The sequence below is a fragment of the Calonectris borealis genome, chromosome 26, assembly GCF_964195595.1.
Source record: "Calonectris borealis chromosome 26, bCalBor7.hap1.2, whole genome shotgun sequence".
Lineage (NCBI taxonomy): Eukaryota > Metazoa > Chordata > Aves > Procellariiformes > Procellariidae > Calonectris > Calonectris borealis.
Window position 1 is genome coordinate 5,777,478 of NC_134337.1, and position 22,426 is coordinate 5,799,903.

Here is a 22,426-nt window from a genome sequence, read left to right on the forward strand (position 1 = left end):
ATGTGGTGGGACGAGCGGGTGTCGGCGCGGTTCCGGAGGAACCTGCAGCCCACCCTCACCTACTGGAGCGTCTTCTTCAGCTTCGGCCTCTGCATCGCCTTCCTGGGGCCCACGCTGCTGGACCTGCGCTGCCAGACCCAGAGCTCCCTCTCCCAGATCACCTGGGTCTTCTTCTCCCAGCAGTTCTGCCTCCTGCTCGGCAGCTGCCTCGGAGGGGTCTTCAAGAGGACGTAAGGCGCCTGGCGAACTCATCGCACCTCCCGCGGGTGGGCTTAGCTCTCCGCAGCCCCCCGCTTTCCTCCCGGGCCGGGGGTGGGCAGCGCCAGCCCCCCCGCCCCCCTTCCTCGGGGTTCGCCTCCCTCCCGCGTTCCCCCGCCGGGTTTGCATGGCTGAGCTGGGATGCTGCGGTCCCCGTGGGAAAACCCTGCCCGAGTGGAGCGCTCCGTGCGTGTCCCGGAGGGTCCGCAGCCCTCTCGCCCGAGCGGCTCGGAGGGAGGGGGCTTCCCGGGAGCCGCTCTGCGGGCTGCTGCTCTGCTCTTCTGCACGGTTTCGTACCCTGGGAGAGAAGCTGCCAGTTCCCCTGGAGCTCAGGACAGGGATAGCCCTAGTGTGAAGTTACAGCCAGAACTTCCTGGAGGGTGTTTTCCTTAACCTGATTGTTTATCACAAAAATATTATTGGAAGCCTGTTTTAATAACCTTGGTGTCAGAAATCGAGGCATTGCTCCTCAGGAGTTCGGGCAAACACGAGGCGAGATGTGAGCGGTCCTCACGGTCTTGCTGTTGCGGGGGACAAGGGCAGAGGCAGTGCCTCGGCCGGGGACAGCGGTGTACTTCATGGGCCAGTGAGAAACCCGGGCGCAGCACTGAGCCTCTGTCCAGGATGTGTTTAAAATAAATAAAATAATACACAATGGCTCAACCCTAAAGATTGCCAAGCAGGCATTTGATTCAAGGCTTCATGACAGCTATGCTCTGCTGAGAATCAGCTGATTATTTCATTGTCACTAATTCTTCAGGCAGTGATGTAAGGTATCGGCTCCGTGTGTGTCTCTGATATACATGTCATATATATGTGTACATTTAACATGTATATGAGAGAATTTTGCATGAATCCTTCGCTGCTTTAAAATGCCCATTTGACAATGTTTTGTTAAACTCTTGCCTTGTGAATTGTGGAGGGTGTTGGCTAATGAAGATGGCATTAGAGCACCTGTTAAATTGCCATCCTGGTACATGGAACTGTCCTGGTCTCCCTGTCCGGATAGAGCCCAAAGGCTTTGTGGAGCAGCAGGAGCTGCTCTCTGGGGGACTGTGCCGGGAGAGGAGGTGCGAGGTGGGGTGCATGGGAACGGCACGTGAGAACCTTGCCCTGGGTCTGACGCGGATCCGAGACTGCTGGGTCAGCAGGTAGTGCCTTTGCCAGCCCCCGGTCTGCTTCACATATGTTTGAAGGAGCAGCGAAGGAAAACGCAGAATCGTTTCCTGCTGTCAGCTTCCTACCCAGAGCTCCTGCCCTTGGCCGGGGGGTTACGCAGACCCCTTTGGGGTTTCGTGCTCAGAGACTCCCAAACTTTTAAGTCTGCAGCAGCACGTTGGGGAAAAGAGCGTGTTTGTTGCTCGCGGTGTTTGCGAACCAGGATGTGTCTGTGATCGCAGCCTCTTGGAGCAGCGGGCTTTTGCGGAGTGTCTGTGAGCCCCACTGAGGAGCGGCAGCCCTGCCGGGCAGGAGGGCATGTTTCGGATAGTTGTAGCTTGCGAGCGTTGTGGGGGGGTTACTTGGAGCGGTGCGGCGCACAGACGTGTGGGTTTGGATGGGAACGTTAACTGTTCAGACTATGAGAGCTCCTGTACTGTCCCCCTCTTCAGGGACGGACGGATCGAGCTGTCCTGCTAAGGGTTTCTACTTCTGGGCCATGCTGTGGGTTTATAAATCAAATTATGCTGGCCCTGGTGCCGGGCAGGCGGAAGCACTGGACAGGTCATCTTTTCCAGTTAGGAAATGGATAGCTGCTGGTAGAGGATCCCAAAGCGTTGCCTGCCTACAAGCTAGTCGAGCCAAGGTCTGGATGCAAGCTGCGTTTAATTTCTAATGCCTGAGGAACATAGACTTCGTTGCTTGCTTTCGATTAAAAAATGTATTGGTCTGAGCTGTCTGCTCTGAATGATGGACTCGCGAGGGAAAGCAGTGTTGTTACTGGATTCTGTGGCAGAAGTGGGTGGTGGGACCTCTCACCAGAGAAGTTGCTGAATGCTGGGTTGTAGCCTCTGCTCCTTCGGCTCAGCTGGAGTCCTGGAGCACTGGGAGGACAGAGCATAATGATGGCATCCATCCCTTCTGTAACTCAGCATGAGCCTGGACTGCCAGAACTAGCTCCAGAATTCCCTCTCGTGCAAGATTTCAAGGAAGAAGAAAGTTTCCCCAAGTGATGTAGAAACGCAATTGTTGCCTGCAGAGCTCTGCACTGGAGACCCGGGGTTGCTGCGTGGTCCCTTCCCTGGCACCTGGAGGTGCAAAGCCAGAGCTGCGGGACGAGCAGCTCCCCACGTAGCTGCAAGGCGCGTTGTTTAAGCTCACACAGGTTCATGACAGGCTGCTGCTCTCTGGGAACTCATGCTTGGGGGTTACTGGGTTGTAATTACAAGCTCTGCTTCAGAAGAATACAGCTTTTTACAGGGTATTTGCATGAGTGGGGTTGGGATTTAGGTGGAGTGTGTGCCCTGGCTCAAACCCTAGTGCTGCTGAGGTATTGGTAGAGATTCCCGGAGCAAAGACAGCCCTGGCAGCAGCTGATGCCCTCTGTAAGGAGCCCTGTGCACCTTTGCATGAAGCACACTGAAGACTCTTGTTTCCTGGTATTACCTGGACTGGATTGTCAGAAGTGCCTGACATGTTGTGAGACTGCAAATCCAGCCAGCAGTGTTGGGTGGGAGTGCTGAGAGGACTTGAAACCCTGCCTAGACTCAGAAACTCAAGTGGGAGGTGAGCTCTTTGGTAAATCCACCCCTGAGCGCCTGGCACTGCAAACTCCAGGGGTGAGCTCTGGGCACCTGCATCCCCCGCCGCTCTCCCTCTTGCTTCCCTTGCCTTCCCCTTTTCCTGTCCCATTTTGTTGGATTTTAAGCTTGCATTGTGAAGTTGAAGTCACACTCCCTCTGTGTTACACATTTGTGACAGAAGCACCAGGGTAACTGAGCACCTGTGCCTCAGTTGCTTTTTTTTTTTAAAAAAAAAAAAAAAAATCAGAAACTGCAGTTTTGTGTCCTCCTATATTTTTTTGTTTTGCTCCCAGCGTTTGGGTCAGCCCGGAGCTAGTCCCGCTTGTGTTAGCAGAGGAGAGGAGGGGGCTGGTAGGTCTGTGGCTGTGTTGGAGCCCTGAGCAGGTTCTGCTCAAAGGAGTGATCCACTCTGGGACCTGGAGGGCTGATGAGATGGGACCCTTTTACCCTTCTTTCGTCTTTACCCCTGGGCACCTCTGCACGTCAGAGCATGGCAGCTGAGAGTGGATGACCCTGTTCCCTCCCTGCCCTTCAGACTCCCATCTTCTGAACGTTCCTGTTCAAGCGTGTGGCTGGTGCACACTTCTCACCGCAAAGGAAAGTAAAGGCTTTTGTTGCTGAGAGAGCAGAGAGCACGGGGACTTGAGCGTGAGCTCCTGGGGGGAGGCAGCGCTCCCCAAGCCTGGCCGGCGCTTCCTGCTGGAGACAAGGGTACCTGAAGGCAGATGTGGGAGAATCCATGCCTCCTTCTTCCGCCATGTCCTTACCTTGTCCCCTTAGGGCTTTGGGGTTTTAATTATCAGTTTTGCAAGTCTGAATTAGCCTGATTATCATTTTTCTTCTTGATGTGAGGGATTTAGAAAATGTTCCCTGGGGTGGGGAAAAACATACTTGAAGTTGAAAAGAGCCTGCTGCAATGGGAACACCGAGGTGGGGGTTATATATGCTGTGTGGGAAGGAGAGGGAAAGCTTTGCTGGCTGTGACTACAGGATAGCATTAACCATCCTAATCCTATAGAGGAGATCGGCCTAAACCTTTCAGGGGCAGCTGCAGACCTTCCCTCAAGCCTTGTGATGGAGCCAGGACGTGCTCTGGATGGTCCTGAAACAGAGTCCATGACACTACAAGACTTGTTTCATGCGCTGCTGAAGCGGAGCCTGCCCTGGGCGCAGCCGCTGGTGCAGAGCTGTGCTGCGCATCCTCTCAGCCGGGGACATGGGGACCAGTTAGTGATGGGGAGGGCAGCAATGCCAGAAACCAGACCATGGCATAACATCAGGGTTGCTTTTTAAGCCCCTTTTTTAGCCAGGGGTGCATTGGTTTCGCATCATCAAGACACGGGGTTCAGCCCCCCTCTGAAAGTCATGGGGTACCTCATTTCAGGATGCTTTCAGAGAGGTTTGTTTCTAAAGAAATCCCCCAGCTGGCTGTTTGGTGCCTCCCTGGGTGCTGAGCAGTGTCCTTCGACTACATCTTGGGGATCTGGCACGGGAAGCCAGCAATTTCGTGGTCCCCTCTAACGCCAGAGCCAGGGAAGGGGGGAGCAGGGCTGCGTGCCACCCTGGGCTGCGGGCTGCTGGTGTTTGCAGGGGGGTGCAGTTGTGTTATTAACATCTTATGGCTGGAGGCAGGAATCTTTGCCCATTGGGGAAAAGTGAGGTGATCTTTTTAATGCTTTTTAAGGGCATAACATCATCTGCAATTAATGTTTAACTCTAGTAATGAACGTGCTCCCTAGCTAAGCACAAGCGGTGCTGTGGTTGTTTTGCTAGGGCTGCAGAAGAGAAGAGGCGTTTCTGGGATGTCTCGGTGTGCATTTCTCCGTTTCCCCGTTGCTCCGGGCCTCGGATTTGCCAGCTGCTGGTGCCTCTGCCTCTCTCCCTCCTGCTGGGCTCCTGCCATACCCTGGAGGGTGCTGCCTCGTCTCTCCAGGCTTGAAGCTGCTTCTCTCTCATTTGCTCGTTGTTTTTCCTGCCATGACTGTGCACATCTCACTTTGCTCCCTCCCTCCCCCAGAAATCCCACACTGGCTCCCCGTTTTGCTGTCAGAGGAAGATCAGTAGTTACGGTTTTGCAAAACGTTGGCTCCTCCAACGTGGCCTGGCTGACGGGTGAGCGAGGCTGGGCCGGGAGGTGGGAGCACACCGAGGCGCTGGCGCAGCCAGGTTTGTGCCACCGGGCAGGAGAATAAAGGAGACGTGACCTTGGCCCGTCTTTCTCCCCGGTGCTGTTGGGGTGCGGTGTAAGCAGCAAGCAGGATGTGGAAGGCCAAATCACTCTGGGTTTGCAGATGAATGAGGGCCACGCAGAAACGCAGTGACATGCCCAAGGCCGGGCCGTTCTGGACGAGCAGTCAGGGCAGGAGGGCTGGGAGCGCGGTGCCCAGCGGCCGTGGAGGCTCTCTGCTGCAGCTCCAGCCTGTGCCTCCTCTAGCCTTCTCCTCCCTCTTTGGGCAGAGCGCGAAGCAGATTTGGGGTGCAGACAGCCTGCAGGAGCGAGCCGTAGGCGTTTTGCTTGCTGGTTGCATGGCCGTGCCAGGGACATACCTGTGCGTCGCCAGTCCTTTGCTGTGGACAGGCGCCTGTGCCCCACATCCCCCAGCAGCAGACCCCAATTGCTAATTAGCAACTCACCGCAGCAAGCTGCTGGCCATTGCAAGGGACTTCTACCAGGGTTTGGGAGCCCAGGGTGGGCAGGGGATGTGCCTGTGCCACTTGCTCTCTGCTGTGACTTTATAGTCCCATCTTTCTGCTAGTTTCAGTGCTTCGCTGTCTGGTCCCTGTTTCCTTCCTTCCTTCCTGCCTTTCGACTTGGCAGCTCCGGAGCAGCGCGGTGCCAGCCTGGGCACCGTTCTCCGGCGAGCTGGCTAGCGCCCGGCTCGCACCGAGAGCAGCCTCCCCGCTCAGCCAGGCAGGCCTGCCGGTGCTGCTGCCAGACTCGAGATGTGATGCACCAGCTTTACCTCCACCACACGTCCCTTGGGCTTCTCCGATGGACCGCGTGGGTTGGGAAGTGGCTGCCTGCAGCGGGAGCGGCAGCAGTGCTGGGGGAAGGGACGATGCTGCCAGAACAGAGCATGGAAGGGGAACTGCAGCAGCTCCCCAGTGCTCCCTGTGAGGCAGGACAGCACGTGCGGGCAGGGCTGGGGTGAGAAGGTGATGTGGATGCCAGCAGCTCTTTCCCTGCCGGGAACTGGGATTGCCCAGCAGCTCTCGCGCCTGCTCGTGCAATACAGCCCTGCCTGAGAAACGCCCTGGAGCTGCTCAGAAGTCATGACGTGGCCTCGCCTGCACGTACCCGTGTCCCTTTCCATTCCCAGATCTGCTCAGTTAACAAGGGAAGGTTCTTGGGCCTTATTGTGCCTCGAAATGTGCAGAACACGGGTTTGAAGGGATGGTTACTGTTCTCCACGAAAGCTGGGTGGAAGATCTGCCTCTTTGAGGCATCACCCTCCACGCAGGAGATGGCGGTGCCTCGGCTGGCTACGGCTGTGGGGTGGGGGCATGGGGGTGCAGGTGTGTAGCATTTCCCTTGACGTGTCAGAAGAGCACGTGCTGGAGCTGCATGAGTTGGAGCTGCAGCCTGTGGGTGCGTCCCCTGCTAATGCCTGTGCCACCGACCGACCTGGGGCTGAAAACGGGAGGCAGGGCTGTGGTGTGGATGCTGCTCTCGTGGTAGTAACTCTGTCCTGTCTTTCCTCTTTCCCTGTCGCAGGTTGGCTCAGTCCTTGTTTGCACTCTTTGCCTCGTCACTGGCAATCTCCTTGGTCTTTGCCATCATCCCTCTGTGCCACAATGTGGTGGTCCTGGCTGTGGTCATGGCTGTGGCAGGGCTGGCCATGGGTTGCATCGACACCATCTCCAACATGCAGCTGGTGAAGATCTACCAGAAGGACTCGGCCATCTTCCTGCAGGTGAGCATGGAGCCCGGGTCTCCCCTCTGGCTGTGCTTCTTCCCCTGAGGAAGAGGAGTGAGGGGCTTGGCCAGCTTCCCCGCAGAGAAGAACAGTAAACCCCCCTGCTCTACCTGCGTGTCTCATCTCTTGCAGGCCCTTCATTTCTTCGTGGGCTTTGGAGCGCTACTAAGCCCTCTGATAGCTGACCCCTTCCTCTCGGACACCAACTGCATCCTCTCGAACTCCACAGCCAACGCCTCCAGCAACCTCCCTCACATCCGCAAGTCCCTGGTCCCGCACCATCCAGGCAACCTGTCTCATTACGACCTGCCGATGAAAGGGATGGTGGTCACGCGCGTCTCCTACGCCTTCTGGATCATGGCCCTCATCAATGTAAGTGCTGCAGCCGGAGTGGCCCGAGCTGTTGCGGGGGACATCCCTGCTTCTCGGCTTTGCAGACGGCCGTGGTGTTTGGGGGGTGTTGGTGCCGCTTAGGCAGTCCCGGCAATGGAAGGAGGCATGAGGATGGTTGTGCTGGTCCGCAGCAAAGGTTCGGCTTTTGCCAAGTGCCCAGTTTCCAGCAGGTGCCTGGGGCAGGAGGGCAGGACTCCGCGAAGCTGAGCCAGCGGTCACCGCACCATCAGATGTGACAGGGTCGACGTACCGTCCTGCGGGGATTTGTCTGGTCTCTCGGGAAGCAGGTTGTACCTCCAGCATCTCCCCGGGCAGGGGTTACACCAGCTGACTGCTCTCGGAGCCCCAAGGTCTTCCTCCGTGGTCTGGGGAGGAGCCCGGTGCTGTGGGGATGGCTTGGCGGGAGGGCGATTTGCAGTGATATTCATAGGAAAGTGCCCATCGATGAACGGAGGTACTGGGGCCGAAAGCTTGATCCGGGTGTCTCTGCCTATTTGTTACGTTTCCCTGGTGATTTGCAGCAAATGTAAAATGTGGCCCTGCCTTTGTGGGAGAGATGGGGTTTAGTGCCCGTCCTCTTTCTCTGCCCTGCTGAGTCCCAAAGCTCATCTCCAGCAAACGGTCTCTTCTCCCAAGTAACAGCGATAGGACGAGAGGAAATGGCCTCAAGTTGCGCCAGGGGAGGTTTAGACTGGACGTTAGGAGAGATTTCTTTACTGAAAGAGTGGTCAGGCCTTGGAACAGGCTGCCCAGGGAAGTGGTGGAGTCACCACCCCTGGAGGTATTTAAAAGACGTGTAGATGAGGCCCTTAGGGACATGGTGTAGTGGGCATGGGGGTGTTGGGTTGACGGTTGGACTCGATGATCTTAGAGGTCTTTTCCAACCGTAATGATTCTATTCTATGATTCTGTGCTCTTGCGTGCAGGCTGTGGGCTGTCTTTGAAATGTAGCCCTGTTCCTTACCCCACAGTTTATACCCAAATCCCAGCATGGTTAAATACAGCTGGTCCCTTGCACGGCCTCGCTGAGCTGTGGCCATCGTCGTGCCCGTCCCCAGTCCCTCTGCAGCAGAGCTGGCTGAGCTGCCGCTGTCATTTCCCCGCCGCAGGAGCCCTGCGAGCGTGTGTGTAATTGCCCGTGCGGATCTGGAGGGATAAGAGCGGCGCGTGTTGTTGCAGCGAGCGTCGGCCCTGCCGAGCGGCGCTGTTCGTGCCGGGATTGATGCTGAGGGCAGCTCTGCTCAAAACCTGTAGCTGCCCAGTTACGCTTCGTGCGCGGGAAGCCCTGCTGGCAGGGGTCCCGGGGTCCCCCCATGAGCAGAGCAGAGCCCAGCCTGTGTAGCCCTTGCCATAAGGTTTTCTGGGCTCTGTTCATAAAGAGCCTGCCAGCGCAGGGACGGCCAAGCTGGTGCCTGTTTCACTCAGCTGGAGACCTCCTGCAGTAGAAGTGAAGGGTGATGCTGCCAGCAGGACCTCTCCCTGCCCGTCTGCCCTGCGGCCCCGGTACCTGCCGCCCCTTCCCGGTGCGAGTTTAGCCATTGCCCTTCTGCCGAAGCATAAGGATGCGCTGGTGCTCCTTCTCCCTGTCCCAGGCCAACGAGCCACCCTTGATCTTCCACCACTCCATCTCCACTAGGCAAAGGAAACAGGTTTCCTCGTGCTCTTGGTCTTCCCACGTGCTGAACGACTAAAACATACCCCGGTGCACCTAATCCAGGCGCTTTCGTTAGCCCGAGGCCCGTGCAGCTCGCTGACGTGAGGAGAACAGGCAACTGAAATAGCTGGGCTGGTGCTGCAATGAGCTTCTCTGCAGGAGTACCAAAAAGAATGCTCTCTGCCTAGGAGGAGAAGCCAGCTTTAATTACCTCTGACTCTGTGTATGCCATGGGAAATGTGCTTTTAATTACACCGGAGCGTTATCTATTTTGCCAGTCAATCCTGAGCAAACTCATTTAGTTTTGAAGGCAGCGTTTAGTATCTGCTTTGAATATGACGATGTGTCTGGTATCTGGAGCACTGAGGGTGGTTGCCAGACCCCTCTCTGTTCCTAGCAGTGTCCCATGGACGTTTTGGGAGCAGGATGGGACCCTAGGCTGAGTCCGGCTGTGCCCAGCAGCTGATGCATAGCAGGTCGTGAGCTGGGCTTGTGCATCAGGTGCTGCTTGCACGTGCGGGTGGTTTGCACGTGTGTGCACACAGAGGGGATCACCAGGAGCGCGGCAGGGAGTCCCGGGGTGCTGGGAGACTGATGGTTTGGGGGGTGAGGGTTAGGTAACAAACGTAAGAGGAGCGGGGAGTTGGACGTGCGCCGCACACGCAGCTCTCGAGCGCGTCCCCTTGCCAAAGCCGAGCTGTTATTGTCTTTCCCAAAGCCTCGCTGAGGGAGTTGACTTGATTTCTTATTTAAACTAAATAACCCAACCCCCGGCTGGCGATACTGAGAGTAGCTCAGCTCCAAAACTGCTGACCCTTCTTTAAGGTGTCAACGTCAGAGAAAGATGATGATAATTGGTATTTAAAACCCCAGGGAAGTGGATGAAATGAGTAAGCTATAGAAATGGAAACCAGGACCAGCAACGTTGTTACAAAATGGTCAAAAACACAGTCCCATCCCAGTTTTCACAGGGCCGTGTGTATTCTGACAAGACACAAGCTGAAATGATTCATTTCAATTTCTTGCTTTGTTTAAAGTGGAAATGTCTCGATTTGACTTTGGCATAAATGCAATGTGCAAAGCTGACAGAATAGTTATTTCGATGTTATTGAAGCAAAATGTTTTTGCTTTAGTAAAATTAAGTGGTTCAGCATTATCAAAATGAAGTGCTTGGATGACTCCCAGCCAAAATTTTTCATTCTAAGCGAAAATTTTGGCTTTTCATCCAGATTTGGAACAAAAACATATTTTAAAATTCAGTTTCCCACAGAACGGAAATTTCATCATCCAGCCCGTTCCAAGGGGCTGGAAATCAGGAAAATGTTCCTCCGAGAGGGATGTGTTTATCCGGAAGGTGGTTTCCCAGGGGAAGTGCGGGACACTCCATTGTGCTTAGGTTGCTTAAAAGTAGCCTGGATACAATAGCAGGGAATGGTCCCGTGCTCCTGGGGGGAGAGAACCGAAATAGAAACTGGAGGGAAGGAGCCTGGATTATACCCACGCTTAACTGCGTGATGCAGCAACTTGTTGAGTTCATAATAACGGTTAAAAGCTGCCAGGGGGAGGGGAACATCCCCGGTGATTCGGCGAGCGGAGCTGGAGCGCGGGGTCGGGGCAGTGGGGCTCTCGCTGCCCGCTTTGCCCTTCAGCCCGTGCAGGCTCCCAGCGGGATGCTCGGATGCCCCTCTCCCCCTTGGAAAAAGAAAAGCCTCCCGCTGAAAAAGGCGAAGCAGAGTTGCCCTGGGGAGAAAGCCCACGAGCAAATGGGTATCGCACCAAAATCTCCGCCTGCCCGGGGGGAGATGGGGACAGGGGGGTGCCCAGCTCGGCGTGGTCGTGCTGCGGGGAGGACGCACCGGCTCTGCGGGGCAGGGCGGTGCTTTGAGGAGCAGCGTCCTTATTTTGGGGGTTGTGTCTGCGGCTCCTCTCTGGTTCTCGCTGTTTGGGCTCCCCGCGGGGTGGGAAGGCTTTGATAGCTCTTTGCCTCGTGCCAAGCAGCCCGGGCAGCCAATGTGTTGGCCCCCAGAAAACCGAAGCTGCTGCAGGAGCCGAGGAGCAAGGTCCTGTCGTAAGCACGGTGGCCCTGCCCCCGCGCGCCTTGGCACGCGTCCTGGCTCCAGGGGCCAGCGAGGCTCCTCGTCACCACCCGACCTCTCCGGTCGGGGCAGGTGGGAACTGGGGAGAGGGGCTCGGCAGCTCGTGGCGATGGCCGTGCTCGTGTGGGCAGTGGAAGGGACAGTCCTCGAGCTGTCCTTGTCCTGTGGTCGGGGTAGGCTGCTCCTCCGGGATGGATTTGTCCCTTTGCTTGGTGAAACATGCCCTGGCAGGGCTCTGGTGTTCGGCTCCGTTTGCTCCTCTCCATCCGCCCATGTAGTAACTGAACAGCTTTCGTGGATGCTCCGTCCCCTGTAGACACCACGGATTTATGGCTGGCCCCTCCTGTGGGCCAGGTGGCCACAGGTGACCACCTCCCCGGCGATTTGCCGGCCAGTGTGCGGGAGACAGGGCTGGCTCAGGACGGAGCCCTGGGAACCTGCTTTCCCTTGAGCTTGATCCTTTGCTTTTCCCTGCTTTCCTGATCTTGCCTTGGCGTGGTGGCAGCCCATGGACGAGGGCTGTGCTTGGCTGCGGGTGAGTCTGTGGCTTTTGGGCATTTCCTACCAGAAACGGCCGGCGCTGGCGAGCAGCTCGTGGCTGATGGGGTCAGGGCGCTCACACATACGCTCGGAGCGCGGCCAGCCTTGGGATGGCACCGTCTGGATAAAGCGAAAGGGACCTGCTTGCTTTGGAGATGAGGATCCGAGGAGCAGGGCCATGCCTACGGTTTGACTGGGAATCGGGAGAGTCCGGAGCTGGGGCCTTTTTCTGCGTAGGCACCGAGTGCTCCTTAAGTCTGGAAGTGCCTGGAAACGTTATCTGTACAGCCAGTCCCTCTGCGTGGGTTTTTTCTGCAAAATCTGCAATTTAGAAGAATAAAATCTGGTCCTGACCTCCGGAAGGATTAGAACTATCAAGCAAATGCGTTTTTCTTCCATGGGACCGAACTAACTGTTCCTATTCCCATTGTTCCCAGAACAATGAAGTCCTCATAAATGAATTCAGGCAAAAGAGGCGGGGGGGGGGAATTCTCCATACATTTAAATCATGCCACGAGCCAACAAAAGGCAGGAAATTTGGAGCTAGAGCTCACACTTGCTCACAGACATGTAGAAAACAAGCGCTTGGCGGCTGGAGAGTGAGCTGTCACTTAGGATTTCCTGGCTTTCTCCCCCAGTTTGTTGCAGAATAAACACCACTTGGTTGTGGTGGGAGGAAAAGGGAGGACTGGCGAGGGGCAGACCCAGCTTCATTTGCTTCCCTCTGTTTTCTCTCCAAAAAAAAAAAAAAGCAAGTCCCTCCGGGCCTGGAGGCACCACCGAGTCGTGGGTGCAGGCTCGTCCCCAGGCACGCGGCAGCGAGGGAGCGCGGTGCCGGGGGCCTGACGCTGCGGCTGCTGCGTGACGGAGCCCGTGGGCAGGTACAAGCCCACGGTCCCGGTGTGCATTAGCACCGGGCAGAAAGCCCTGACTGCAGGGAACGGTGCTGGTGGGACTGTCGTGTGCTTGCAGCCTGGACGTGCGGGGGTCTCTGAGGCAGCGACAGCCGAGAGGGCGATGGCTGGCGGCTCGCTGCTCTTCAGTCCCAGGTCCCCCCTGTACCCAGGGGCTGTTTGAAGCGCCCCGGCTGTAGCGGTGCTGTCGTTGTTGGCCTGGGAACCACGAGCTGCTCTCTTACGAGATGCTGAGCAACCTCTGCTAATAGCTGGAGGTGGGCAAAGCAGGTCTCGGAGCAGCTTGCTCTTCCCTCATGAAGAATTTCAGCCACAGAAGGTCTCCCATGAAAACTGTTCTGCTCTCCACAGGCAAAAGTTACTTTATTATTTTATTCTTTGGGCAGAAGCGGCCAAATGCTTGGAAAACAGAACATTTTGGTTTTGAAGGGCTGGTACGGTGCTTCCTGGGGTTTGTATTTAGGTGCCTTCTGTTCAGTGTCCCTGTCCCCCATCCCAGGTGAATGGTCCCCAGCCCACCTGGCATCCCGTAGGGACTGGCAGGAGATGCCCCAGCCGCGCTCGGATATGGAGTCTTTGCGCTCAACTTGCCTTTTCCTCCCTTCTAGCTCTCCTAACAAGCCTCCCTCCCTCCTGCAGTGGCTCCGTACCCCACTGCCAGCCTCTGTCCTTGCTCTCGGAGGTTAATCCAGCACATCTATTGCAGACGCTGAGTGCAGCTTCCTAAAAAGCTGTTGCGACTGGGGAACTGGGCTCTATTTTGTGCGAGGCTCGTCATGCTTACCTGCCCCTCTCTGTTCCTCCCCAGCTGCCGGTCCCCATCGCGGTGTTTTTCTTGCTCTACAAGGAGCGGATGGTGCCGTGCTTCAAGAGCAGCAGCCACCCGCTGCTGTCGGCCGACGAGCTGGCGATGGAAACGCGGCCCGCGGAGAAGGACGACCTCTCCACCGCTGTGCAGAGACCCCCCGCAGCAGGAGGTGAGCTGGAGGCACCTCTCCTGGGTTTGGAGGAACGGGGGGTGAGCAGGGGGAGAAAAAGCCATATTTTCTGAGTGTCTCCATTGAGTTTAACAAGTGAGATCCATCGCTCTTGTCTAAGGAGGAAACTTTCCAAAACACGTGGATGTAATCCAGAAGTACCCAAACCATCCAGACAATTTGGTGCCCAATTGCCCTTGAATGAGATGGGACCGTAACCCCTGGCAGAGATCAGTAGCCTGCCGTTGGGACTCCGGGCTGCTTTTCTCCAAGCTGCCCTGAAACTAAACCTGGGCTCCCAAGTCGTTCAAGCACACGTGGAAGTTGTGCCCCTTCGTTTCCTTCTGGTTTTCAGTCAAGTTTTGAGCTGGCTCCGCTGACTGTTCAGTTCAAAAGTGGTGATCGTGCTGCAGAACGCCGATTTTTATAAATCTGAAAGGAATAAGGACAGCGCCCTTGTTTGAGGGGAAAAGTTAAACGCCAGCAATAGTTTGCTCTTGAACTTGTGACTACACCCTGTTTTGGGGACAATAGTAACATTGTTCTTTGCTACCCAGAAGAAACGTATCAAAGTAAATTCTTCAGCTAAATAGTGAATCTCGGCAGTAATCATATTTTAGGGTTATCAGAGGAGCATTTGGTGTTATAACAGAAGAGGTGGCTCTACCTGAGCAGTAGAAGGAAATTTTAGGGAATACTTGAAGGTGGAGGCAGCTAGAGATGTGGTGAGGTGCTGCAGGGAAGGATCATAGGCGTCCCTAATGGAGTGGGTTCTCTGGTGTCTGATAAGGTTGTGCTCATCTGGTAGCAGTTCCCTTAGCTGAGACACTGATGGTTTCTTTCCTCAACCCAGCTGCCCATTTTCCTACAACCCATTGGAGCTTCATGTTCTTCAGATCTCCATCTTCCTCTTAAATGTAGTTGAGGTTAATCTTTAGAGAAGCAGGAGGGCTGTGTGCTGACTGCTGTGATCTTCGACAGACACGTCTGTGCTGGCAGAATCCCTCCTTCCCCATAGAAGTAGTGAGAATTTCATCTTTGCCGTGCAGGAGCAACTGTCTCACCTGCGCAGGACTCCAGGTGCCGTCACCCTAACACCAGCCCTTCGCACGTCCCAGAGCGGTGGATAGAGCATGAGGGCAGGAGAGTCGGGAATTCCTGGGGTCCTGGCCCCCAGCTCTGGCAGGCTGTTGCTCCCGGTGGTCTATGCAGAGGAGGCCACACTAGCTGTGTGTTTATCACTCTCTCTTTCCCGAAGTTGGCTTGTTTGATTAAATATCATTTATCTGAGGAACGTGAGCTATCCTGGGCAGGCCTCTCCTGTGTGGAGGTACCAAGGACGAGGGGCTCTGAGCACGAGTGCTATGGTCGAAGGGGCTTGTTTCTGTTGACTGTAAGAGGGGGGCCAGCAATGTGGAGCTCCTAAATGGGAAGAGGAGCACAGGCAGCTACAGTAAGAGAAGTAGCAAGTATCCTGGAGAGCTAGGATGCCGGTCTGTGGACAGCAGCCCGTGAGCATATCCGTCTTCCTTCAGAAAGTTTAGAGGTAGGTAAAGAAAGAGGTTGTGCCAGCAGAGGTTAGCAGTGCTCCACGTTGTTCACAGTCCTCTATGAATCTCTGTCGCGCGGCTGAGCGCAAAACAAATCCCCATTGCGGGCTGGCAACCACCCAGCCCCGGGGGGACGTTCCAGCTAAGTTTGCTTTGCATTGTTTTTCACCAGGTCATGATGACTTATTTAGCTGCTGCCAAAGCAAAAACTACAGAGGGGCTTCTTACACCTACTTCGCAGTCCACATCACTGGGGCTCTTGTTCTCTTCATGACTGATGGGATTGTGGTGAGTTCAGCTGATAGAGGAATCTTCTCTGAGCAAAGCTGTATGGCTTTCTTCCTTCCAAATCACTTGTAACAGCCCAAACCAGCACACGTCCCCTGCGTGCAGTGGGCTGGACCCGAGGGTCTGCCGGTGCAGCAGCCTGGTTCCCAAGGTAGCTCGTTCAAAGCTGATTATAGTCAGGCTGATACGTGCCCTGCTTCTTGGGAGGGTTTTGCGGCTTCTCCTAGGCTCTGTGTTGTTGCAGCTAGCTTGCTACCGCTACTAACCTAGCCAGTTTAGAGCTGGAGTTGTGATGTTGTCTACTCGTACGCAGTGGAGGTCTCGTCTCGCTTCAGCCAAGAGGCAAGAACAGCTTCATTTTATTTCATAACAAATGGTGGCTCTTTGTTTGCTGGGTCTCCTGAGCCCTCAAAATCCAAGATGAGAGCATGCGGGGACGGTGCAGTCTCCCTGGTGCCCGTCCCCGGCCGGCGCAGTCACACGGGGCTCGCCGTGTGTGGCACTTCTGTCCGGGCGAGGAAGGCTCGCTCGTGGCTGGCAAGTTGCTCTTCTTTTTCTTTCAACGCTTTTGTCTCGGTCCCCTCATGGTAAAACACTGCTGGGTCTTACTAGGGCGTTAAATAGGGTCCTGAAGGACGAGCGGGGTTCACAAAGCACCTGTCAGACACGGGAACTTCCCAGGGCCTCCATCTTCAAGGATGATCAACTCCGGGTTCTTAATGTGATACGTTCTGAGAGTATGCGATTCCAAAAGGACAAGAGAGTCTCTAGGGAAGAGAGCATCTCTACAGATAAGAGCTTAGCATGCGTTTTGCCTAGTAATGCTGTTAAGTCTTGCCCTTTTAGGAGAGCTTAAGTCCTGTGTTCTGCTTCTGGTGGAAGCCTGTCTCCAGCTGCACACCCTTGGGAACAAGGTTCATTGAGATTTGGTAGCAAATCCATAGGTGGGCTCTCCAGCACTATCGCAATATTGTGAATAACTGAGGGACAGGTTGAAGTTAAGGTTGCAAAGCCTGTTAAGTCATCACATCAATGTGACGTGTTTTGTTTTCCCTGCAGGGAGAGTACTCGGGCTTCATTTACAGCTATGCGGTGGAAGAGCCCCTCTCTGTAGTACATAAAGTGGCCGGCTACCTGCCCAGCCTCTTCTGGGGATTCATCACACTGGGCAGGCTCATCTCCATCCCTGTGTCCTACCGAATGAAGCCGGCAACTATGGTCTTCATCAATGTGGTAAGGCTGGTTTTGCTCTGTTTTTCTTCTGCTTGCCTCCAAGATGCTGTCTAGTTTGGGTTTTGATGTGCAGAGCTGCCGCCACTCTCGTGCCATCCCGAGGGTAGATTTGCACCAGGCAGAGCCTGACAAGCGCAGCACCCAGGGCGAGCTGCGACGGCCTTTCCCTGCATGGCTGTCTCTGCATGTTCGCAGCTGCCCCCGATGCACGAGGTAGCCAAGACTTTCAGCTTGATCGCGCTGCTTTTCTGAGCTCGCTTCTCAGTTAATCTAACGTTAGATGTGTGAAAGCACCTAGTAAAGTGTCTGCCAACTTTATTTACTTTGCACACTGTTTTCCCTGGCATCTACAGGGGCAGTAATGCCCATGTTAGCCATAGGAAAGGGAAGGCAGATAGTTCAGTAAATTCTCTACTTGGACTGTAGCAGCTGTCAAAGAAACCAATGTGGTGTGAGGTTGCTTAAATTAATAAAAAAGGAACCTTGAAGAAAGGGGAAGGAATCCTTTAAGGATTGTAAGAAAAACGCATGTAAGGATGTGGCAGACAACAGGGAGGGAGTTGTTCCCATTCACACTTCTTACAAAAAAAGAAAGGAAACAAGTGAGAAGGCAGCTAATTTACAATTTATTTAGACCAGAAGTTATTTTGGTAGCAAGTTTCACAGTTAATATTGTGAGGCCAAGAATATAACAGGGTGGTGAGAGAAGAGGAGTGACAGTTCACATTGGGACGTTTTGAAGATTTAGGCCGATGTCTTTTGCAGGCAGGAGGCAGGTGAGGCAGCCGGCTCGGCACCGCGGTCACTTTAAAAACTGAGCTTAGATACCAACAGATACAGCCAAATGAAATGCGATTGTAATCTCCTACTTCAGCACATAGTCACTACTTACAGGGAAAGCATCAGCAGATCTGGTGTGGACAGTCCCATGCGTCTCCTTGATGCACGCTGCCGGCTTGGTCGCTTGTCTGAACTGCACGATTGCTCTATTAATAAACCTGAGGACGGGACTTCTGCTTTAGCTGCTGCTGGTGTTTGGAGAGAAGAGGGAATAGCCTCCAGGCTTGAATGGAAGCCTTCTCCCTTCCCCTTAAAGGCAACCGTAGCAGTATCGTCCAAGGACGAAAATTCACTTGACTGAGACGGAATCCTTCGTGCAACACTTGCTAGTTGGTACCGCTATATACAGCACGATAGACCAGCTCTTGGAGTCATTGCAGCATTATAGCAAACTGCAGTTTGAATTCAATTTCTTTAGAATCCAAATTGCTTGTGTACATGCCCACACCCGTAATCAGGGCCTAACCAATTAAGAAAACAATAACTTGCGTTGGTATTGCAGAGCTCCCTCTGGTGACTCTGTGCCATGGCTAACCTAGGGCACCTTGGACGGTTTTGCTATTACTTGTAGACTACAGCAAGCCAGAGCTGAGGGCAAGTTTATTTAAATTGAGTTGCTCTTTGGCTTCACTGCTGTGACTGGTTTCTGAGCGGTTATTGAGAGTGAGTTAATTCTTTAACCTGCTGAATAAGACTTATTAGTGATGGAGACATGTAAATATTACGGAAATACTATTGTATTTAAAGCTGCAGAGAAGAAGTATTTTTTCAGGTATGATCTTAAGTCTCTACCTAATGAAGCTGAGACTTAAGTACCAAGTTATGTTACAAAGTCCTGTTATAAAAAGTACCAAATTCTTTACTGTAAAGGGAGATGGATTTTATTTGGCTAGTTTTTCAGAGATTGTGATCTTTTTTCAGTGTAGTTTATTTTCTTTTCCAGACTATTTTCTACAAAAAAATTAAAATAAAATCTAGAGCCTGTTGCAGCTCAGCATTTACCTTCCTACTGACTCTGTGTGTGTTGTTCACAGGTTGGAGTCCTGATAACCTTCCTCCTGCTCCTGATTTTCTCCTACAGCGTCGTCTTCTTGTTTGTGGGGACAGCATCTCTGGGTCTGTTTCTCAGCAGCACTTTCCCCAGCATGCTTGCCTACACTGAGGACATCCTGCAGTACAAAGGTGAGCTGGGATTCGGGCTTTGAAAGCAGGTGGGTGTTCAAGACTAGAGCTCAGCACCGTCACACCTAGCAACTCCCTCCTTCTTCGGGGATGCCTAGGAGGCCTGGAAGAAGGATCTGCTTTGGAACACGATGTTTATTCAAGCTTGTAGTCAGAAAACCAGACTGCTCTAATTCATTGTATTAATTACTTTTAAAGGCAGGGGTCCAGACTGGTTCTTGGTTTCCTGCAGCTTTAGGGCTCTCGGGGACTGACAAGAATGTCTGCTTTAGAGGCTTACAGGGAGCTGATTTTGAAATCATCATCCAGATTGTCAGTGAACTGAAAATCCTAGAGTTTGGCCAGCTCTTACAGGAGGTCTCTGCCAACCTCTGTCTCTGGGGCAGCGATACAAAAGAATGAAAATCTTTCCAGCAAGAAGCAACATCTCCTCTGCCAACAGTTGTTTGGCTTAAATTTTTACCTTTCTGCACTACCCCAGGTTAGAAGAGGCACTCTCAACACTACATGAGAACGTACATTAAGTAAATCTTGTAGGGAGAGATCCATGGAAGAGCAGTTTAAAGAAGCTACAGGCTGCTCCTGCCGGCTGTTTCACCTGTTCCCCGCCAACATCACTTGCACTCTTTCTTTGCAGGCTGTGCCACCACCGTGTTAGTGACTGGAGCTGGCATTGGAGAGATGGTACTACAGTTGCTGGTGGGATCGGTAAGTGTAGACAAGGCATGCCAAAAACTGACTGAAACTTTTAAGTAGAAACCTTAGTCCTGGTTTTGGACAGCTGCTGGGAAAAAGTACTGCATTACCCTTGAGCTATCAAGTAGTAAAGCTCTTACTGAATGCTAATTAGGTATTTGAGTGCTGATGACATGTCTGCTCCCTTTTTTCCCCCTCCAATTGCAGATTATACATGATCAGGGCAGCTACAGTTTCCTGGTCTGTGGGATGATCTTTGGAGGCTTGGCCTTTACCTTCTACGCTTTCCTCTTGTTTTTCCACAGGATGTACCCCAAGCCCTCATCAGGTAAGAAAGCACCAGCACTCAGCCCCGCTTTATAATGAGAGGAAGAGTGGCATATGCATCAATACATAACCAGGGTGCAGCATTTCAGCAAAATGCAAGGAAACGTTTTATTTTACTGCTGCTTCCTGTCCCCTCTTCCTGCTTTGACTTGCCCACAAAGCCTTGGCAGCCACAACTCGGGCTTTGCTTTCTTTTCTGTTAGAGAAGCAAGGGAAAAAGTAGGAATGGTCTGCGGATCACAGAGGAACTATAAAGCACATAGGATTCTAGCTGTGCAAGCACTACTGTGCTACTGCAGAGCTAGCAGGAGTAAGCCCTCCTAGCACAAGCTTCCCTATGCTGTTCCCTGGCTAAAATCCAGGGAACAAGCGGGTCTGCCATCCAAAGGCAGCTGTCAGGCTCTTCAGAAAAACTTCGCTGATAAAGGATTTCTCTTACGTATTGCCTCAGTCTTGCTTTTATAAGCACCTTTTGTAAAAGGAGCACTGTATGACAGGTAAAAAACTGGCCCATGTTACTGGATGGAAATGGAGACCTTTCTTCCATGGCCATCGAAGTAAACAAGTTTGTGTGGTGGGTGATAAAATAGCAAAATCCATATTTGGGAGAGCTCAGGCACATTCCCGTTAAAGCTCAATAGAATCGGTACCTTCAGATGAAGCAGCTAATGTCAATTTTGCAGATATGGATGATGCCTCACCTGACAAACCAGCAGTAATGGATGACACTGGACAGTATCAGCGCTAAAGAAGTGGCTAAGCCCTGGACAAGCAATAAAACACCACACAATTAAGCATTACTATTAAGGATGATTTCACATTTAATGACTGAATCATGCAGGCTTTCTGCAATCAAAAGCACATTAGATTGGGTAAGTCAGAATCAAGACGGCATCCGAAAACACTGCGTCAAGCTAAGCACAAGTTGCCTGTGCCACGTGTACCAAAAGACGACTGTAAGCGTCAGACTGACCCTGACTGAAAGGCTACGGTGTACGGCAGGGAGGATGGGAGAGCAGCTACTCCTGCAATTGAACTTTCTTACCAATTCAGGATGGAGGGTGGGAAGAAGAGGTTCCCTCCGTTCCGTATGTAAGACTGAAGATCTCCTGGCTTAGTCATTGAACTTAACGGATTTTTCTTTTGGCCTGTTATGTACAGAAGCCCCTACAATTTACAGCACAATACTGGATTTGAATTCATTTTTGTGCAACAGTGACTCGAGTATATGTCACCTCTATTTATTCTTCCAAAGGGGAAAAATTACACAATTGGTAGAACCCACCAAGTGCACAGTGGTAGCAGGACCTATCTATATTTGCACAGTTGATTCTTGTATATCACACAGTATCAGACATGTTCACTAAGACAGTGTCTTATTCAGCATGCTAGGGCCTCTTGATTATTAAAATCATTAGCTTTTTTTTTTTTTCTTTTTGAGTCAAGAATGAGTTGTGATGGTTTGTTTTGCTTTAAGTCACTAGTTTAGCTGCTACAGTTGCAGTGTCTTTTAGGGTGGTTTTATTTCTAGCTTCCAGTTGAAGCTTAAACAAACAGAGGTATTTGGGAGCCAGCCTCCAGCTGCTTAATCTGTGCAATACTTATTATAACAGGTGCCTTCTGTAAGGTACTGTCATAACCCACGCATGACCTATTACAAGCTATGAAGAAAGGACTGGCTTTAGAAGCGTGTAAAGCTACGTACATCTATTTCTTCAGTGAGTGATTGGACATGTACTTTTTGCTTTAACTGCTGTATGTGGATGTACATATGTACGTGTGTATATAAAGCAGTGTTTAATTAAAGGTGATTGATTGCTAGATTCTCAGCATGACTGGACTCAGGTAACTTCAGCTGTTTCTGGCCAAGACTATCGGCTACTCCCTTCACCAGTTTTAGCTTTCAAACTCAGACTGAATCTAACAGCTGTTTCACGTGAACTGTCTTTAGCATTTCTATTTTTCCAAGCAGTAGATCTTACCTTCCATGAAATATCTTCACAAGCTCCCATGGGTGGTTCTGTAGAAACAGTCTCAAGAGAGTAGACTTGTTGAATTGACTTTGTATACCTAAAAGCTGAGTGCACATTAGGCCAACACAGAAAGGAGGTAAATGCAGTTGAATTCTGGGCTTAACTCGCCCATGGACTTCAGCAGCCCTCCTGCCTCCCATCCAGTGCAGTATGTGCTGTAATTCTTCTCTAGCACCACAGGATGCCACTGTTACTCTCCTTGAGATGATACCCAGAATGAAAAAAGTGTGTACTGCAAAACCCATTTGCAGCAAAAAACCAATCTGTCATTAATAGAGCCCCTCCCACCATGACAGCATTCCCTCCATCCCTGTACAGAGGAAATGAGCACGAAACAATACAATGAGGGAGTTTATTTTGAAAGAAGTCTATTCAGATTACATATATATCATACCAGGGACTGTCAGCTATTAAAAAAAAAAAAAAAGTATCTTATTATGTCCTTGGAGATTGATAATACGTAGCTGAATGCTATTGCCAGAATAACATTTCTTTTGTTAGAAGGGTACTTGACAATTCAAATCTTCACTTTCCTATCAGCACCGTATATACAATGGAGCTACTCACCAAAGGAAATTTTCACCAGAAGAGAATAGTTCCTGATTTGGCAGAAAGAGTGTGCAGCACTACAAAGCTAGCAACAGCAACGCCATCGCTGCCTCCATTCCAGCACCATGCGAGGGAGCCTGTGCTGCTGTGAATGGACAGGTTAGCTCAAGGTCTGATGGACTCCCTCTTTATCGCAGAGCGAGTTGCCCTGCAGCTGTGACTTTCTATTTCCTCTACT

General features: G+C 52.4%; 2 protein-coding genes across 2 annotated transcripts in view; one reads left to right on the top strand and one right to left on the bottom strand.

Annotated features, from left to right (window-relative positions):
• Window positions 1–22,075, top strand: SLC60A1 (solute carrier family 60 member 1). The gene is made up of 11 exons (XM_075174346.1): window positions 1–230; window positions 6,715–6,913; window positions 7,049–7,288; window positions 13,322–13,465; window positions 14,845–14,857; window positions 15,213–15,328; window positions 16,388–16,561; window positions 18,436–18,583; window positions 19,221–19,291; window positions 19,487–19,607; window positions 20,290–22,075. The coding sequence occupies exons 1-11, from the start codon at window positions 1–3 to the stop codon at window positions 20,352–20,354; spliced, it is 1,521 nt and encodes a 506-aa protein (XP_075030447.1). The 3' UTR covers window positions 20,355–22,075.
• The window catches only part of ELK4 (ETS transcription factor ELK4), a 22,610-nt gene continuing 22,258 nt past the window's right edge, over window positions 22,075–22,426 (bottom strand). Inside the window, exon 5 of the mRNA XM_075174353.1 lies at window positions 22,075–22,424. Within this exon, the coding sequence (XP_075030454.1) occupies window positions 22,422–22,424 (3 nt within the window). The 3' untranslated portion in view covers window positions 22,075–22,421. The remainder of the gene's footprint in view (window positions 22,425–22,426) is intronic.

Bases quoted from the DNA above. Each gene is read 5' to 3' on its own strand.
- SLC60A1 (XM_075174346.1), top strand. From the start codon at position 1: ATGTGGTGGGACGAGCGGGTGTCGGCGCGGTTCCGGAGGAACCTGCAG. The intron at 6,914-7,048 runs GTGAGCATGGAG...CATCTCTTGCAG, and splicing joins ACTCGGCCATCTTCCTGCAG to GCCCTTCATTTCTTCGTGGG. The intron at 16,562-18,435 runs GTAAGGCTGGTT...TGTTGTTCACAG, and splicing joins CTATGGTCTTCATCAATGTG to GTTGGAGTCCTGATAACCTT.